The sequence below is a fragment of the Lactuca virosa genome, chromosome 6 (genome assembly GCF_052849685.1).
Source record: "Lactuca virosa cultivar CGN04683 chromosome 6, Lactuca_virosa_CGN04683_v6, whole genome shotgun sequence".
Lineage (NCBI taxonomy): Eukaryota > Viridiplantae > Streptophyta > Magnoliopsida > Asterales > Asteraceae > Lactuca > Lactuca virosa.
The window spans coordinates 119779476-119793100 of NC_136431.1; the positions used below are offsets into that span (position 1 = coordinate 119779476).

The following is a 13625-nucleotide window of genomic DNA, read 5'->3' on the forward strand; positions in this document are numbered from 1 at the left end:
AAATCAGATAAAAACCATTTAAACTTTTGCTTGTTTTTAGGTTAATTTTTAGTAATTAAATTAGTTAATTAAATCCGTTCCCTGTGTTCGATCCCAACTTAATTTACTATAGTATACGCTGACCAGGTACACTGCCTATAGGTGCAATAGTAGATAAGTAGTTAGGATATAAATTTAAAGCTTGATAAGGTGATATCTCCAACACATCAGAGTTTTTGGCGCTATTGTCGGGGACCGGCTACTTTAGTTTTTGATCTAACTGTTTTAGGTTAATCGATCATTTTTGTGGGATAAAACCTACAAAAAGTTAATTTTTAGCATTAGTTTCTCTAAATTACTGAACTTGCGACATGAGCTCTTAATACTCACGACGTGAACTCAGCTATTTCGCGTTTTTAGTTCGTTTTTGCTTTATGTTTAGTTTATCTGCTTCAACACGAGGTGATATCATTACCACGTCGCGGTGAACGTTCAGTAGGAATTTTTAATTAGTTTTTGTTTGTTTTTACGTTTTTATTTTTGTTTTTGTTGTAGTAGTGTATGACCCGTAGATCAAACACACCTTTGACACCACTACTTGAAGATCCAGAGTCAGCTTTTCATAAAAAGAAGGACAAGAACGTAGGAGAATCAAACACACCAAGGAAATCACCATTAAAGGATCTAAAATTAGTTTTTCGTAAAAAGAAGGGCAAGCACGTAGGAGAATCAAGCAACACACTGAAAGAGGAAGGTACTTTTAAAGGTATTAAGAACAATACTAATAAAAAGGAAGCTAGTTACGAAACAGAAAAAAGTAGTGAACACGAAAGCAAGCCAAGAAACAACATGGCAGACATTGCCGACATTTCGATGGAGACGTACAAAAAGAAAATTCGAGAGGACACCGGTCTAGGTTTAGTGCAACCCGCTATTCCCGCTACCGCAACATTCGAGTTTAAAGGACATATTCTTTCCGCACTTAAGGATATTCCATTTTCCATGAAAGATCATGAGGATGCTTACAAACACCTTGACTAAGTCAATGACATCGCTGATTACGTCAACATCTCGAATGTTCCATGCGAGACGGTGTTATTAAGAATGCTTCTAGTCACTTTCAAGGGAGCTGCTAAAGATTGGTTAAAGGCACTTCCACCCGGTGCAATTACTAAATGGGCACAAATGCGTGAACAATTCTTAGAATAATTTTTCCCACCATCAAAAGTGTCCAAACTCAAGATGGCAATAACTAACTTTGAGCAACAACCGGGAGAGTCACTTTATGAAGTATGGGAGCGCTACAAAGTATTACTTTGAAATTGACCCCAAAATGATCTTAATGTGGAACAAGAAGTCTCAATCTTCTACGATGGGGTAAATGTAATGACAAGGCAACTCCTTCATTCTCAAGGACCTTTAATGAAGAAAAAACTCACTGAAATTAAGGAGCTAATCGAAGAGTTTTCTAAGCATTCGCGTAAGTATAACAATCCTCGAAATGATGGAGCAAAAAGAATTGGGAGTGGCACTTCTGCATGGCGGGTGTTTTGATTATGTTAAATAATATGGATCGAAGAACGACGAAGTTGGATTAATCCATACATGTTATACGTATGGGTTGTGAAAAGTGCAATGGTCCACATTTTACGAAAGATTGTCATTTGGACGAAAACAGGAATAGGAAAGCTTAAATATGCTACTTAAGTGGAGACCCATATGATGAAGACTGGAGGGAGCCAAAGAAAGAATGATTGCCTTATGATGAGTACAAAAAGCAAAAAGAAGAGAAATATAGGCAAACAGGTCTAGTCTTCTACCAAAAAGAACAACCACAACCTGAAAAGAATGGTGAATTTTGAGTCCATACTTACTAGATTTATGGAGGCTTCGGAAAAACGACATGGTGAAATTGATGCAGCAATAAGAGACTAGCAAGTTTTACTTAGAAATCATCAAGCATCAATCCAAAATATTGAAGCTCAACTTGGTCAACTAACTACATCGGTTAACGAACGACTACCTCCATAAATTCTCGATAATAAACCACAACTGCATGTCATGGCCATCAAGACTGAAGAAGACATTATTTCTGAGTTCTTAGAAGCCTTAGAAGAAGAGCCAAGGCAACATGAACCACAACCAAAGAGATCAAAAGTCGAAGATAAATATCTTACTGAACCACCGTTCTCACGACGTGATGATTCAATCATCACGACGTGGGCTCGGTCTGAACAGGAAAATTTTGCTGATACTCAAGCTTTTCGTCCTTCGCTACCGTTTCCTTCTCGAGCTAGAGTTCACCCACTGGAGCAAGAGCATATCAAGTTTATGAAGCGAGTTAAGGGTATTCGTATCAATACTCCTTTTATTGAATCCTTGGCACAAGTGCTCGAATATGCCAAATTTCTTCAAGACTTACTCGACACTCGCCAACAACTAGAGAAGACCTCCAAGATTGTCCTTAGTGAACAAAGTTCCATGGTTATTATGGGAGAAATACCAAAGAAGATGGGAGATCCTGGACGCCTTACACTTCCATGAGAATTTGGAAATAATATGAAGATATTTGCTTTAGCCGATTCTAGAGCAAGTATAAATTTGATGCCTTATTCGTTCTATCAAAAGCTCAATCTTCCAGATTTGAAGGCTACTAAAATGACGATTCATACGGCTAACCGTCCGGTGACTCATCCTAGAGGTATAGTTGAGGACATTTTGGTGAAAATTGGGAAATTTGTTTTTCCAAATGACTTTGTGGTGCTAGATATGAAAGAGGATACAAATGTCCCAATTATCCTTGGATCCCCTTTTCTTAATACCGCACGAGCCTTGGTGGATATTCGCGAGTCAAAACTTACATTGCGAGTGGGAGATGAATAAATGACCATTGGAGTTGAAGACGAATTCAAGAAAGATTGTGTTCGAAATGAAGTGTTTAATATTGATGTAGAAAATGAGATTAAAGAGTTGGAGAATTTGATGGAAGAAGAAATTCAAAACATTAAACAAGTCAAGTGTACTAAGCCTCGAGCATCAATTCCAATGGTTTTTGAAGTCTTTGCGTATAAAACTCCAAGTTCTTTAGTTAGTGAGGAGAGTGAAGACAGTTTAGTGAGCAGAGTGAAGACAATTTAGTCTTTGCGTATAGATAGATATATAGAAAGAAAGAAAAAAAAAAAGAGAGAGAGAGAGAGAGAGAGAGAAAAGATCAAATAAAAAGATAAATTTTGGTAGGAAAGTAAGGAATTTTTGATATACATTATCTTCAAACAAACAAAATGAATCATTAATGAATATATATATATATATATATATATATATATATATATATATATATATATATATATATATATATATATATATAAAATAGTCGTGTACCCATGTAAAGCGGCGCTAACAAATAGTTTCCGAACAATGATTAATTCACTTTGGTGATTAAAGGATGTGGCAACGAATAATACATTTCAACAAATAGTTTCTGAGCGGCAATTAATTTCAAAGCATTGAAGAATCGAGCATGTACATTAATCACCACCTAATGGTTCCCTTTGCATATTTTGATCATAAAATGAAGCATGGTTGCATCATCATGTAGGTGATGCAACCATTAGTTGAAATATGAGGTTCAAACGAATAAAGTTTCAACATATGTTTGTGAACTATATATACATGATATCATAAATATCATTTTATAACCATAATTAAAAAAAAAAAACTAGTTGAAAGATGAGGCTCAAATGAATAAAGTTTCAACATATGTTTGTGAACTATATATACATGATATCATAAATATCATTTAATAACCATAATTAAAAAAAACTCTTAAGTTGTAGTTGGAAATTAGTTTAAATGTTATAAATACTGATACCTTTATTTTTATATATAGTGCTACCTTCAAAATGATTTTTATTGAATTATAATATTCAGAACTCTATCCGCTTGAAATTAAGAAAAAAAAAACAGATACATATAAATAACATTACTGTTATTAGGAAATACAATGATAGATTTTATATCGAAGTCTTTACTACTTTTTGAAATAATTATCCATTGTTGAGATGTTACGTGTTTTCGAAGCTCACTCTTGATTTCACTTGTTTTAAATTTTATTGTTTTATGTATAGCTCCGTTGAAATAAAACTTATTTTTCATCTGTATATATTAGAGACTTTTAGTGAGATGTTCACCGTCAAACAAATTGTTTTATTTAAATATGACAAATCAAATTAATTTTAATATTTTATTATATTTGTATACAGTAATACATATTATGAATTTGATTTTTTAGAGGAAAATGAACTTATATTTATATGCACATAATAATATGCTTTAAACTTATAAATGATTTTTGTCAACACATAATAAAAATATATTCCAAATCATATAATATATTTTGGTCATTTGACATAATATATCATCTTATTTTATTATTTATTTATAAATCATTTTATTTGACCCACAATTATGTTTTATCATAGATTGGTTGTCAAATCAATATTAATGACTTGATCTTACTAATACTCGACGAAAAGTCGGAACTAAATTCGAGAAATAGTTAAATTATTTTATTTACATAAGAAATATATTAAAGAAAACAAAAATCGACTTGATCATACTAATAGTTGACAAGCAGTTAAAGCTAAAATTGAGAAAGAATCATTTACATAAGAAATAAATTACATAAAACAAAGAATCATTTACATAAGAACTAAATTACATAAAACAATAATCGACGTGGTCTTATTAATACTTGACAAAAAGTTAGAGCTAAAATTAAGAAATAATCATTTACGGGAAAAATACATGACATAAAACAAAACATTTTATATATTATTTAGTTATACATTTAGTAGACAATTATGGTTTAAAGCTTCAAATTCACCACACAAATTAACATTCATAATTTTTTAAATACTACCAACATAATCTACCTATATCAACTATATATAGCTAAATATTAATCAATTGTGTCATAAGTACCATTAAGTATCATAAGATACAAAAACTTTTGAGTGGTTGTTAATAATTAGGTGAAAGTGAAGAGGCTTGGAGGTTTCAAATGCATACAATGCGAGAAAAAATATTTCTTTTATCAGATACTAGGCGAATACCCGTGTGTTGCGCATATACAACAATATATCTGAAATCTTACAAATATATGTTTTTTAAATATATCAATGACGTTGTTGTTAGCTCTTATATAATAGTTCTTAAAATAAGTTGGTATAAATATTATTTGTTTTGAATTATATGATAATGTAAACATCTTTTTAAAATTTTATAATCCCGCCTTAATGACCTCTACGTGCGAGTTACTCATAAATAAAATTAAATATAATATATGGTTTAATGATATTTATAGTTGTTGTTATGATTAATTAATTTTAAAAAGTTTATTTTTTTAAGATTTTAATTTCTATCATTGTAATTATTTAGCACATCAAATATTGTTTATGTTTTTAAATGTAAGAATATATATATATATATATATATATATATATATATATATATATATATATATATATATATTGTTACTCTTAACTATTGTTGTTGTAAGTTATTTAAAAATAACATATTCAAAACTCTTAATTATTTTAATTTGGTTTCAAAAATTTAACTTTTTTAAAATTTATTTGATGAATATTGTTAGTTTCTTTGATTGTAGTTATTTAAAACTACAAACAATGTTTTTTTCAAAGATAACATTATAACTTTTTATATAATATTATTTTTAACTATTCTTATTATAACTTATTTTTAAGCTATTTATTTGAAAATTCTTAATGATTATAAAAAATAGTTTCATTGTGTTTTTTGTTAATTTAGGATTACCACTATAATTTATAACTTTTAACTATTTATTAAATAGTCTCACAGTTTATTTCAAGTTTAACTAAAATTTTGATTTACGTTGACCATTTTACATTATATTGAAATTAATAATTTAACTATTTTATATAAAATCATAAATTATATAAAAGTGGTGATTTTGAAATCACAATTGTTCATATACGGCAACATATTTAAACCAATAAGTTAACTATAATATGTTAAAAAGTTAAATTTATAAGTGTATAAATAGAAATAAAATATAATATTATAATATTGTAGTTTAGTTAATTTATGATTAGAAATTATTTTTTATATTAATTTAACATTATTAAAAAATTTATAATAATTATTAGGAAGAAATTGAAAAGTCATGGAGGTTTCAAATGCATGTGGTGCAAGTAAAAATGATTCTTATACATATATATATATATATATATATATATATATATATATATATATATATATATATATATATATATATATAGTAGGCGAATGCACGCGCGTTGCACAGAAACACCTATATAGTTGAAATCTTTACAAATATATGTTTTTTTTTCAAATATAGCAATAACATTGTTATTAAATTTGATATAATAATTCGTATACTAAATTTATATACTAAATTGATTATTTTGAATTATATGATAATATATACATCTATTATAAATTCATAATCTCAATCGTTTGAATGACGTCTATCCGCGAGTTACATGAATAAAATTAAATATAATATAATTAAGCATAATATGTTAAAAGTTAAAGACATAACTTTATAAGTAGAAGTAAAAATTGAAATTTAAAATTGAAATTTAGTATATTTATGATTACACTTTAGGTTTGATATTTTTTAACCTTGTTAACCAACTTATAATCATGATTAGAAAGACACTGCAATTAATCACTTTTAACTATTTACAAAATATTATTTGGGTTGTTTAAGTTAAACTAAAATTTATATTTAAGTTGACCATGTAATGTTATATTCAAATTAATAATTTAAATATTTTATACAAATTGTTCCAAATTTGTATCTTTAAAATGATAGTGGTTTACATCCAACAATATATTAAAACTAATAAATTAAGTATAATATGTTAAAAGTTAAAAAACATACATTTATAAGTAGAAGTAAATATATTATTTTAATACTGAAATTTAGTTTATATATGATTACACTTTAGATTTGATATTTATTTAACCTTATTACCCAACTTATAATTATTATTTTAAAGAAATTGAAAAGTCATAAGAGTTTCAAATGAATGTGGTGAAAGGAAAAATGCATAGAAGTTTCAAATGAATGCCGTGAAAGGAAAAATGTTTCATTTATAATATTGTTGTTAAATTTGATATAATAATTCGTATATTAAATTGATATAATATATTGATTATTTTGAATTATATGATAATATATACATCTATTATAAATGCACAATCTCAATCGTTTGAATGACTTCTATCCGCGAGTTACATGAATAAAATTAAATATAATATAATTAAGCATAATATGTTAAAAGTTAAAGACATAACTTTATAAGTATAAGTAAATATACTATTTTAAAATTGAAATTTAGTATATTTATGATTACACTTTAGGTTTGATATTTATTTAACCTTATTAACCAACTTATAATCATTATTAGAAAGACAATACAATTAATCACATTTAACTATTTACAAAATATTATTTGGGTTGTTTAAGTTAAACTAAAATTTATATTTAAGTTGACCCTGTAATGTTATATTCAAATTAATAATTTAAATATTTTATACAAATTGTTCCAAAATTGTATCTTTAAAATGACAGTGGTTTACATCCAACAATATATTAAAACTAATAAATTAATTATAATATGTTAAAAGTTAAAAAACACAATTTTATAAGTAGAATTAAAGATATTATTTTAATACTGAAATTTAGTTTATATATGATTACACTTTAGATTTGATATTTATTTAACCTTATTACCCAACTTATAATTATTATTAGAAACAAATTGAAAAGTCATGAGAGTTTCAAATGAATGTGGTGAAAGGAAAAATGCATGAGAGTTTCAAATGAATGTGGTGAAAGGAAAAATGTTTTCTTTATAACATAGTATGACTAGGCGAATTCCCGCGCGTTGCGCAGAAACACCTTTATAGTTGAAATCTTTACAAATATGTGTTTTCTTAAATATAACAATAACGTTGTTGTTAAATTTGATATAATAAATTTTATACAAAGTTGATATAATATATTGATTATTTTGAATTATATGATAATATATACATCTATTAAAACTGCATAACCTCAATCGTTTGAATGACCTTTACCCGCGAGTTACTCATGAAAAAAATTAAATGTAATATATGGTCTAATGTTATTTATAGTTGTTGTTGTTAATTAATTTTTTAAAAATTATTTTCTTAACGTTTTAATTTCTATCATTGAAATTATTTAAAATATCAAACATTGTTTTTCATTTTTAAATGTAACAATATAATCATTTATATAGAGTTATTTTTAACTTTTGTTATTATAAGTTATTTTAAGCTACTTATTTGAAATCTTTTAATGATTATAAAAATATTTTTATGAAATATTTCAGTTAAATTGAGATAACATTTTAGTTTTTGCATTTAGCACTACAATTTATCACTTTTAATTATTCACAAAATATTCTTTGAGTTTTTTAAGTGGCACTGAAATTTATATTTAAATTGATCATGTAATGTTTTAAATTAAAAATTTAAGTAGTTTATCCAAATTGTTCAAAAGTTGTAGCTTTAAACTGATAATGGTTCACATACAACAACATATTCAATCTAATAAATTAAGTATGGTATGTTAAAAGTTAAAAACATAACTTAGTAAATAGAATTATATATATTATTTTAATATTAAAATTTAGTTTATTTATGATTACACTTTAGGTTTGATATTTATTTAACCTTATTAACCAACTTATAATCATTATTAGAAAGACACTATAATTTATCACTTTTAACTATTTACAAACTATTTTTTGGGTTGTTTAAGACGAACTAAAATTTATATTTAAGTTGACCCTATATTTAAATTAATAATTTAAGTATCTATCCAAACCGATCAAAAGTTGTATGTTTAAAATGATAATGATTTACATATAACAACATGTTAAAACTAATAAATTATGTATAATATGTTAAAAGTTGAAGACATAACTTTATAAGTAAAAGTAAAGATACTATTTTAACTAACTTATAATCATAATTAGAAAGAAATTAAAAAGTCATGGCAGTTTCAAATGAATGTGGTGAAATGAAAAATACATTGGAGTTTCAAATGAATATGGTGAAAGGGAAAATGCTTCTTTTATAAGTATACTAGGCGAATCCTCGCGCGTTGCACGAGAATAGAATTATATAGTTAAAATAATAACTTTTACCAAATTATTATTTAATATTTCTACTCTGAAACAAAATGTTAGTAGTAAAGCAAACATATAGTTACAACATATTAGTTTTATTAAATATTGTAGTTTAATTTTTAAGTCACTGTGATATATACAATTATTTGATAATTTTATAAACCATTTAAAATTGTGTAAATTATATATCAAATGAATGATAATATAACGGGTAACAAAACGTATGAACAAAAATATGAATTGCAACTTTTAGTAACATAAAAATAGAAAAACATCTATCATAACATTTGTATTAAAAAAGATATATATACAACGAATAATAAAAAATATGAAAAATAAACTCTATAACTTTTAATAACATAAAAACACTAAAACATCTATTATAACATTTATATTAACTCTTCATATTTAAATCACAAATCTCTTCAAATACATTAATGTTTTTAATGAGCAAAACTTTACAACCTTATAAAAGAAAGGAAAATAAAAAATTATTAGTGATTACTAATTAATAATCATATGTTAAAAAACTCTTGAGTTGTAACTAATAAATATACATAAATTAGAAAACTCTTGAGTTGTAGTGTGAGTTTCAAATGAATGCGGTACTTGGAAATGTATTATTATTATTATTATTATTATTATTATTATTATTATATTCGTCTAAATAATTGGTTTTGATGCATCATTTTAATCCCTTCAATTATTAAACATAAAGATATTTAATTATAAATTTATAACATACATAGGTGCATATACATGTTAAACAAATCACATAATATATATATATATATATATATATATATATATATATATATATATATATATATATATATATATATATATATATATATATATAGGGAAGGGTTATTTGGAAAACAAAAAAACCCTAAAAATCATAAAAATGCATAAAAAAATACTTAGAGATCACAAAACTTTTTTTTTAATTTTTTTATGAAAAAATCGCAACTTTTTTAATAAAATCGCTGAAAAAAAATAAAAAATCAATTTTTTTTTATAAAAAAAAAAGTTTTTTTTCAAAAAAAATTTCAGCGATTTTGTATTAAAAGCAGCGATTTTTTCATAAAAAAATTCAAAAAAAAGCTTTGTGATCTCTAAGTATTTTTTTTATGCATTTTTATGATTTTTAGGGTTTTTTGTTTTCCATAGAACCTATATATATATATATATATATATATATATATATATATATATATATATATATATATATATATATATTCGTAAATGTCATATGTAATTCTTGTCGTAGTAATATGGATAAATTACTTTCATATGAAGAACATATCATGATAAGTCTATCATAATTACATAACAAATGTTCAAAATTATGTTATCTTTTAAATATTGTCTTTTAAATATGTTGTGTAGGATAACCCAACAAAAAATAATAGAAAATAAACATAATCAAAATAGAAAAACTGCAATCAAATAAATAAGAGCATTGGGTGGTTGAATATATAAATAAAGATGTCACATAAACATACATTTAAATCACAAGAAAAAACTAACATTCGTCAACTTTGTTCAAATAAAAAAACCTATATCCATTTTATGAATCTTCTTTCTTCATTTAACACCATTCAACCATAGAAACTTGATGACAATTCTTCACTAACCTGAGAAACTGAATATAAAGAAAGAATAGAAAAGCTTCATTTGTTTTGGTTGAAAGAAAAAATCATATTACAATTACCATCGATGCGACATAACCCATTTCTTCAAATCATCATATTTGGATCGTGAATGCTTCAACTATATGAAAACTTTTGAATCACAATATCTTAAAATCCTTCTTACATGTAAGATTTTATATAACATAAAAGACACAAAAGATTGGCCTTTTTATAGTAAACTTTTCACTAAATGCTAATTAAACATAATATAAGTTATAAAACTTTTGAGTGTTAAATCATAATTAAGAAAACTTTTGAGTTGCATTAGTTAAAAAAGGGGGTTTCAAATGAATGTGGTTTGAGGAAGTTAAAAAATGGGGGTTTCAAATGCATGAGATTCAAGAAAAAATGCTAGCTTTATAAGTATGTATGACTAGACGAATTATCGCGCGTTGCGCAGCGCAGGTTAAAAATAAATTGTTAAAATATCAAAAAATATATGTTTAAAATGGTTATGTTATTGATATTAACTTTGAGATAATATTTTTACACTAATTTATATATATATAATCTCAGTTATTTTGAACAATAATATTCATTGACATCAACCCAACTTCCTCGTTACTAGAATTAAATATAATTATCTATTTAGTATTATTTTTAACAATTATTATGATTGATTAATTATATTTTTACTTATGCTATCATTTTCTAATTTCAATAATGATGTTCATTTAAAATAAAACTTATTTATAGCTAAATGTAATTTATAATTTGATGTTATTATCATTTAAAATTATTATTCATTAATTTTAAATCACTTATTATTAATAATAAGTTAAAGAAGACTTTTAAGAAACACTTAATATTATTATTAAAATATGAAACATACACTAAATAATAAAGTGATAAGATAAACAATTTGTATTTCAAAAGAGACTTGCATGGATAATATGACATATCAATGATTTTTATAAATTGATTTTATTGTTTATAACTATTGTTCATTAGTTTTAAAACCACCTATTATTATTAATAAGTGAAAGAAAACTTTAAAAAACACTTATTATTATAATTAAAATGTTAAACATATACTAAAATATACAGTGATAAGATAGACAAATTGCATTTTAAAATAGGCTTACATGGATAATATGGGTAATATGACATATCCATGATTTTTAATTAATTATTGTTTTGAAGCAACACGAACATACAAACATGTATACAATAGTTAATTAAATATTATATATATCACATTCCATAACATATGATCAATAACATAAATCTAATCTAATTTACATTAAAGCTTCAACCACAACATATAATGATATTCTTAAAAGAATACTTAAACCAAGAAAATACAAAAAAGAATTAGTATATAAGAAACTTACAAATTAAAAACTTCAACATAATAAAATGGCTCGAAAAATGGTCCAAAGCCATCAAACCAACATAAAAAACTTTAAACTTGTTTTCTTTGTGAATTTTGTATGTGATTTGTATTTGTGTGTCTACTCAAAGAAATTGTCCTTTTATAGTAGACTATCCATTAATTGTTTATTAAATATATTATATAAGTTATAAAACCTTTGAATTGTTAATCATTATTAAGAGACTTTTGAGTGGTATTCATTAAAATAGGAGGTTTCAAATGCATGAGGTGTTTGCAAATTTTTGTGGGGGTTTCAAATGCATGAAATTCAACGAAAAATGCCTCCTTTATAAGTATAGTATGATGATGATACGATATAGACTAGACGAATTCCCGCTCGTTGCGCGACGCAGGTTAAAAATATATTGTTAGAATATTGAAAAATATATATTTATAATGGTTATGTTATTGACATTTACTTTGACATAATATATTTACAATAATATATATATATATATATATATATATATATATATATATATATATATATATATAATCTCAATTATTTTGACAATAATATTCATTGACATCAACCCAACTTCCTCATTAATTGAATTAATTATAATTATCTATGTAGTATTATTTTTAACAATTGTTATGATTGATTAATTTAAATTTTTACTTATGCAATTATTTTCTAGTTTCATTAATGATGTTAATTTAAAATACAATTTATTTGTAGCTAACGTTATGTAATTTATAATTTGATGTTATTATCATTTAAAATTATTGTTCATTAATTTTAAACCACTTATTATTAATAATAAGTTAAAAAAGACTTTTAAGAAACACTTAATATTATTATTCAAATATGAAACATATACTAAATAATAGAGTGATAAGATTGACAATTTGCATTTCAAAAGAGACTTGCATGGATAATATGACATATCCATGATTTTTATAATTTGATTTTATTATTTATAACTATTGTTCGTTAAATTTAAAACCACTTATTATTATTAATAAGTGAAAGAAAACTTTTAAAAACCACTTATTATTATACTTAAAATGTTAAACATATACTAAAATATAAAGTGATGAGATAGACCATTTGCATTTTAAAAGAGACTTACATGGATAATATGATATATCCATGATTTTTAATTAATTATTGTTTTGAAGCAACACAAACATACAAACATATATACAATATTTAATTAAATATTTTCTATATCACATTCCATAACATATGATCGATAACAAGAATCTAATCTAATTTAAATTAAAATTTCAACTACAACATACAATGATTATCTTAAAATAATACTTAAACCAAAAATAATAAAATAATAAAGAAAAAGAATTAGTATATAACAAACTTACAAATTAAAAACTTTAACATAATAA

At 24.5% G+C, this 13625-nt stretch overlaps 1 protein-coding gene and 1 non-coding gene across 2 annotated transcripts; one reads left to right on the forward strand and one right to left on the reverse strand.

The window, feature by feature from the left end:
- Positions 1–1212: 1212 nt before the first annotated feature.
- Positions 1213–1319, reverse strand: LOC145123155 (small nucleolar RNA R71). The gene has a single exon (XR_013715029.1). It is a non-coding gene; the product is annotated as a small nucleolar RNA R71 (small nucleolar RNA).
- A 1219-nt stretch (positions 1320–2538) lies between these two features.
- LOC145121904 (uncharacterized) lies at positions 2539–2862 on the forward strand. The gene has a single exon (XM_079057587.1). It carries the CDS (start codon positions 2539–2541, stop codon positions 2860–2862), a length of 324 nt encoding a protein of 107 aa, XP_078913713.1.
- The last annotated feature ends 10763 nt before the right edge of the window (positions 2863–13625 follow it).